General features: G+C 36.0%; 1 protein-coding gene across 2 annotated transcripts in view; it reads right to left on the reverse strand.

The window, feature by feature from the left end:
* The window catches only part of LOC148952866 (phospholipase A and acyltransferase 3-like), a 137,435-nt gene extending 130,895 nt beyond the window's left edge, over window positions 1–6,540 (reverse strand). For both annotated transcript variants that reach the window (XM_089088134.1, XM_089088133.1), the window contains exon 1: window positions 6,393–6,540. In XM_089088134.1, coding sequence (XP_088944260.1) covers window positions 6,393–6,457 — 65 coding nt within the window. In that variant the 5' untranslated portion in view covers window positions 6,458–6,540. The remainder of the gene's footprint in view (window positions 1–6,392) is intronic.
* Window positions 6,541–7,750: the final 1,210 nt, after the last annotated feature.

Genomic DNA, 7,750 nt, shown 5'->3' on the forward strand with positions numbered 1-7,750 from the left:
TTCCCACAAAATAAGTTTTTCAAAGAAAAATAAAGAACTCCATTAAACCAAAAATGAGCAAAAATAAAATAAAATAATCTACCAAGCATAAAACTACCACAAGTCAGCATTGATAAATAAATAAAACCCAAAACAAACAGAAATTACAATAAATAACCAAGTCAAACTCAAAATGAGCAGAAATTAACATGAGTAGGGCTCAAACCCCCTCTGCCTTCATAAGGCCAGAACATAATTTGCACTTTACTGAAAAAATACAAATGAATGTGCATTGTCAGTTTAATGTACATATGCTGATATTTTTTAACAAAAATGTTAATAGTATTTGATTTATTAAAGTTATAAAAGTAAAAACATTTATTTTTTTTCAGTAAAGTGCAAATTATGTTCTGGCCTTGGGAAGGCATAGGGGGTATGAGCCCTACTCATGTTAATTTCTGCTCGTTTTGAGTTTGACTAAGTTATTTATTGTAAATTCTGTTTGTTTTGGGTTTCATTTATTTATTGATGCTGACTTATGGTAGTTTTATGCTTGGTAGATTATTTGATTTGATTTTTGCTCACTTTTGGTTTAAGGGAGTTCTTTACTTTTCTTTGAAAAACTAATGTTGTGGAAAAAGTTTTTTAATTAATTTAGGAAAAAAACCTTGATCTGGCTGAAAATTCTGCTGAAATAAAAAGTGAAATTTTTAAAAACCTGAGCAAATGGATATAATACCAAAAACCCAAAGTTCATGGTAAAATATGTTTGCCCCCAACATAAATCGGGGGCATAAAATTACAGTCATACCCAAATGCTGAGACAATTGGATGTTCATACCAGAACAGGAACGGAATTCTTTCTAATACACTTGTCCATTTCACTTCTATACATGGAGTGACAGTAATGCAGAAGTATCTGGAAAAAGGGTACAATCAAATGGAGTGTGACAGTGTCCACCAGAAGATTGAAACCCGATGCAAAGAAAGAGACATTTACATTACAAGTATGTATGCATCTGAGATGAAGAATGCAAGGCGCAAACCTTACCCTTATCGAGTAAAACAGGTGAATCATACTTAATTCAAGGACTACACAGGATTGAAGTATTACCCTGATTATAGGCCTGGATGTAATAAAGGGGACCCGGCTGTCACCATGATGGTTGCTTATAAATACAGTCCCAAAAGATCTGTTTATTACAAGCTCAGACACACGGACAAATGGACAATTCTGCCAAAACGGGCTGTAAAAGAACCGAAACTTCGAGTACGTCCACTTCACAAAGGAACCCTTAGCCTTGATGCATGTAAGGTAAACGACCTCAAGGGGTTGCTGGATGTGTTGCCACGAGATACTCATGCTCTCTACAAAAGTATCAAAGTTAGGGGATGCATTATGATTGTAAACCATTTTTGTTTTCTTAGCATAGCAGAATGATTTAGTTAAAAAAATAGCTGATTTTAAAATCTATTGCCTATAGCCTACAATGTTATTATACCCAACACACCACATAAACAGATTTTTAACCCTTTAGAACTTATGCACACCTTGTAAAAATTTCTCTTTACCATGTTGAACTTGTGCACACCACATATATTTTGCATTTTTGAAGAAAGTCAGTTATCACATCTTGTATAAAGCAAATAGGAGCCATGCACACCTTGTATGAGCTGTTTATACCACTTGAAATTGCTTTTGGTAATTAAAATTAATATCTACATATAAAGGATTCTTTTCTGAGTCATGTGGATTTTTTTGGAAATTCTTGTCTTAAAAGTTGTACCAACAAATTAGTTTTTATCATCTCCTGAACAATTTGATTTTTCCATCATACAGGGTGTGCACTCAGCAGCCGCGATATAGGGTACTAGAACTTCTGACTACCAATCCAATGAGCCCCCTCGGAAGTTTCTACGACCACCCTTTCTATACAAACTTTATATGCCCCCAGGGTATAACTTACAACCATTGCCCTGAAGGCTGTGGGGGGTTGTCATCCTCAAAGACATAATTTCTGGACCTTTTAACAATACTGAACAAAATGGCTATCTCAAAATTTTTATTGGATGTGTTTGGGGAAATGGTGGGTATAAGAGGGGAGTTTATTGCCCTCTAATGACTTTCACCTATTAAAAGGGGCACTAGCCCCTTAATTTCCAATCTAATAAGCCCTTTTAGAAGTTTCTACAACAACAAATGGCCATCTCAAAATCTGAATCAGATTAATTTAGGGAAAATATCAGGTGTGGGGTATCTGCCCTCCAGTCACTCTGAATCTTAAAGAGTGCACTAGAACTTTTAATTATCAATCCAGTGAGCCCCCTCCAACGGTTATACAATAACCTTTTCCATATAGACCTTAAATTCCCCAGGGCATGACTTACAGACCTTGCCCTGAGGGCTGTGTGTGTAGGGGGTTGTCATTCTGAAAGACATAATTTCCAGATCTTTCAACTATGTTGAACAAAATGGTTATCTTGAAATTTTGATTGAATGTGTTTGGGGAAAGGGTGCACATGGGAGGGGGGTTATTTGCCCTCCAATCACTTTTGGACTATTAAAAAGGGCACTAGCCCTTTCAATTTCCAATCAAATTAGCTTTTTTCTAAGTTTCTATGAAAACTCCTTTGATACAAGGTGCTCTGGTCTAAAAAAAAAAAAAAAAAAAAATAATACATTGTACCCATATCTCTCTTTAGTATAAAAATGTCAAGCCCTCCAACCACTTGTGACTATAAAAAAGGGCACTAGCCCTTTCAATTTCTAATCAAATGAGCCCTTTTTGAAGTTTCTGCAACAATTTTTTCTATAAACACCTTATATGGCATCAGGGCATAACTTACAACCCTTGTCCTGAGGGCTCTGAGGCAGTGGTCATCCTCAAAGACCTAATTTCCAGTACTTTCAACTACAATGAAAAAAAAACGGCTATCTCAAAATTCTGATTGGATGTGTTTGAGGAAGTAATGGGCATGGGAGGGGGGCTGTTGACCCTCCAATCACTTTTGACTATTAAAAAGGGCACTCTCCTTTTCTATTTCCAATTGAATGAGCCCTTTTTGAAGTTTCTACAACAATGCTTTCTATAAAAACCTTATATGCCCCAGGGCATAACTTACAACCCTTGCCCTGAGGGCTTTGAGGGAGCCATCATCCTCAAAGGCCTAATTTCGCGAACTTTCAACTACGTTGAACAAAATAGCTATCTCAAAATTTTGATTGGATGTGTTTAGGGAAATGGTGGGCATGAGAGAGGGGTTAGTTGCCCTCCAATCACTTTCGACTTTTAAAAAGGGCACTAGCCCTTTCAATTTCCAATCAAGTGAGCCCTTTTTTAAGTTTCTACAACAATGTTTTCTATAAAACCCTTATATGCCTCCAGGGCATAAATGACAACCCTTGCCCTGATAGCTGTGAAGGGTGTGTCATCCTCAAAGACATAATTTGCACACCTTTCAACTATGTTGAACAAAAAGGCTATCTCAAAATTTTGATTGGATGTGTTTGGGGAAGTGGTGGGCATGAGATAGGTGTTACTTGCCTCCAAATCACTTTTGGCTATTAAAAAGGGCACTAGCCCTTTCAGTTTCCTATCAAGTGAGTCCTCTTTGAAGTTTTTATGACAATACTTTCTATAAAAACCTTTTATGCCACCAGGGCATAACTTACAACCCTTGCCCTAAGGGTTGTGGGGGGAGTGACATCCTCACAGACATAACTTCCAGACCTTACAACTACAAAGAACCAAATGGCTGTCTCAAAATTTTGATTGGATGTGTTTGGGGAAGTGGTGGGCATGAGAGGAGGGTTAGTTGCCCTCCAATCACTTTCAACTATTACAAAAGGCACTATCCATTTCCATTTCCTATCAAATGAGCCCTTTTTGAAGTTTCTATGACAACACTTTCAATAAAAACCTTAGATGCCCCCCAGGGCATAACTTACAACCCTTGCCCTGAGGGTTGGGGGGGGGGGGTTGTCATCCTCAAAGACCTAATTTCCAGAACTTACAACTCTGTTGAACAAAATGCCTATCTCAAAATTGTGATTGGATGTGTTTGGGGAAATGGTGGGCATGAGAGTGGGGTTAGTTGCTCTCCAATCACTTTCGACCATTAAAAAAGGCACTAGCCATTTGAATTTCTAATCAAATGAGCCCTTTTTGAAGTTTCTACAACAATGCTTCTTATAAAAACCTTATATGCTGCCAGGGCATAACTCACAACCCTTGCCCTAAGGGCTGTAAGGAGGTTGTCATCCTCAAAGACAGAATTTCCAGACCTTTTTGGGAAATGGTGGGTGTGAGAAGGGGGGGGTTAGTTGCCCTCCAATCACTTTTGACAATTAAAAGGACACTAGCCATTTCAATTTCCAATCAAATGAGCTGTTTTTGAAGTTTCTACAACAATGCTTTCTATAAAAATCTTATGTCCCTAGGGCATCACTTACAACCCTTGGCCTGAGGGCTCTGGGGGGAGTGTTGTCCTTAAAGACATAATTTCCAGTTCTTTCAACAATATTGAATAAAATGGCTATCTCAAAATTTTGATTGGATTTGTTTGGGGAGATGGTGGGTGTGAGAGTGGTATTGGTTTTCCTCCAATCACTTTTGACTATGAAAATGGCAAAAGCCCTTTGAATTTCCAATTGAATGAGCCCTTCTTGAAGTTTCTATGACAACTCTTTTGATACAAAGTTTCCTGGTCTAAACAAAAAAATTATATATTGTGCCAACATTGTTCTTTACTTAGGCAGAACTATTGTGCTGTGCCTATGATTTAAGAAATAGATTTTCTAAGCTTAGAGCAAAGGTATGAGGCTCTAAATATTTTCTTTGTGGAACATTTGCATAGAACATTTATTTCTTAAGATTTCACTTTTACAAAACTAATACTATAAATGATTATTTATTTATTTATTTTAGACAAAAGCTGAGTTAGCTAAAGTATTTTCTCTTTTAAAAAATGATATAAGAATACATCAACAAAATAGATGTTACAGTCCTATAAGCTTGTCACAAAATAAAAATGAAATAATGGCAAAACACTTTTGATTGTTATATAAAGCAAACTTCACAATAAACAAGAATTGATTATCTGGGTATTGGTCCTATAAATCATATATTCCATAGTCCTATCATAAAAATGCCTTGCAATGAACAGAAAAAAACTTACCATACTAAGAACATAAATTTTATAGTTCATTACAGTGCTTTTTGTGAAAAAAAAGTTTCAACTTCCTTGTTTTTCCAGTTTTTCTAAGAAATTAATGAATTTCTTAGGACCTATATATTCACAGAATATATACCCCACCCCCCTATGTGCAAATATATACCTAGAATTGCCATCCTCAATCTAAATATAACATCCATTTGCATCACATGTGAACTTTACTCCCATATTAGCCATATGGTGGATGTCCTATGCAAATACATTTCCAAAATTTTGAAGAAAAAAAAACATTGATATGAATTAAAATTCTACTCAAATAACAGAAATTGCATTTTCAGCACTAAAGCAAGAAAAAAAAGAAACTGATAACTGAAAATTAAGGTAAAATGTTGGGTATTTGTTTAGCCTTGTGTCACCTGATAAGGAGACATGTTAAGAAAACAATTCTTACTTTAAAATATGTATAATGATCCTAGTTCTTATATTATTCAACGGGAGAACCTTTATCATCAAGTCTTTCCTCTAAAAATTCTTATTTTTCCAGCTTAAAATAAAAAGTTTCCAAAACTTATGCTGCTGATATTCAATGCTCAAGTCTTTTTAAATTGCTACCTAATAATTTGTTTTATAGATAGTGTTCATGCTGGTCTTTTTAATACTTTTTTTTAAAAGAGCAGTGGCAAAGGGCGAATATCAAAATATGAACGCTAAAGACTGGCATGAACGCTATCTATAAAAGAACTTATTAGGCAGCAATTTAAAAAGACTTAAGCATTGAATCTCAGCAGCTTAGGTTTTGGAAATTTTTTATTTTAAACAGGAAAAAGAAGGATTTTTAGAGGAAAGACTTGATGATAAAGATTCTTCCCTTGGATAATATAAGAACTAGGATCATTATACATATTTTAATGTAAGAATTGCTTTCTTAACATGTCTCCTTATCAGGTGACACAAGGCTAAAAAAACACCAAATGTTGTTTTGTCAAAATTTCAATGGGTCAAAATATTATGTAAACAAATCTCAGGACCCTCTAGAGGGAGAAGGAGTGGAGCAGGTAATTCAAAATACCTCACCAGGATAGCCTATATATTTAGCCTGTTGACCTATCCCTGAAAGTTTCATTTTCCTAACTTAATGCCTTTCCAAGATAGCCAAAAGTAGCCTAGAATTTTACCAAATTTTTAGATGTAGGCTAACCTGTTTTTAACAGGTATATTATCATTAATTCTTTTTTTACCTTTCCGTGGTACAAACTTCAGAGGCATCTGCAGCCTCAAAATCAGGAGATTCTAAAGAACCCATTGAAGTAAAGCTAAAATGAAGTTGGATAGTCTTCCCAGCTTGAGTTTGTGACCCAGTTCTTTTGTTTTGTTTTGATGGTGATATTAACGAAGAATGATAAAGCAGTGTTTACTGATGCGAAAAATTATTGCTTAGCAGAAAAATCAGATTTTTGCTCTCCCGAGTTCTTTTGTCCGTTTCTTTTTTCAGTTTCTCTGTGTCTGACAATAGTTTCCTCTTTCTAAATTGTTTCTTGCTGCATCTTTTCCTTTTTCCTCCACTTCTTAATCGAAGAAAAGCCAGTAGCTAGCCCTTGTCTCTCTGGCTAAACTAAGTGTATTTTCTGTAGTGTGGATATTGTCCTGTCCTCCAAAGATCTTTGTGTCATTAACAAAAGTAAATTTAGCATTCAGTGACATCTCATGCATTTTTTTTCTTTTGTCTGCTGGAACGTCAACTTTGAAAAACCAAGCTCAACGGCAGCACTCCCATGAAAAGGCAAAGACTAACTTAAACTAATTTGAATTCGTTTATGGATCGATATGTTTGGATTCATTTTACGATGCATTTGTAGTACTTAGCGTTGCCACTCTGGCGATTTGGGATTTTCTAGTTTTGGGCGACAAAATTTACTAGATTGGCTTCCGTTTTACTAGATGTTGTCAAAACATCTAGTAAAACGGTCTTCAAAATGAAAACAAAACTAAAAAGTAGCTAGTACGCATTTTCTTTCCGCTTGTGTAGCATCTTAATATGATTTCTTTTGGTGGCTTATTTGCCTTCAAATATGTAGGAAATGTGTTCCCAGTTATTCATTAGGTCCAAACAGTTTCTTCCAGCCTCCTAATTTTTGACAGACTCGGCCTTACTCCATAGTTTAACCAACTTTTTGGAAAGTATGTAGTTTCAGTATATACTTACGACTAGGCTTCACAAAAATTTCAGGTACACAAAAAAAAAACAAAAGACCACGAAAAATGAAATTCAAAGTAAAAAAAAATAATTAAGTCCGATTTGAAAGACAAATTTGAATTTTTCCAAGCTTAACCGCCGGTCCTGCAGCCTCTTCTGTTTCCCAGGAACCAGGTTTGTTCACCGTCGTCTTCCATTTTCTGCATCTATCAATCAGAGTGGGCGGAATCTCCCACTCCGAAACGCATTTTGTGTCTCTGAGGAAGAGTTGCTTGGAGTGCACGAGAGCTCCAACTGTGTTGATATTTAATCGGTTTTGGCCAGTCGTCTTGATAATATTTAAACTGGAAAACTGCCGCTCTGCACCGGCCGAAGCATGAGGCAAGGCCCAGAGGGTCAACA

The sequence above is a fragment of the Artemia sp. Qi Xiang Cuo genome, chromosome 4 (assembly GCF_049724085.1).
Source record: "Artemia sp. Qi Xiang Cuo chromosome 4, ASM4972408v1, whole genome shotgun sequence".
NCBI classification, from domain to species: domain Eukaryota; kingdom Metazoa; phylum Arthropoda; class Branchiopoda; order Anostraca; family Artemiidae; genus Artemia; species Artemia sp. Qi Xiang Cuo.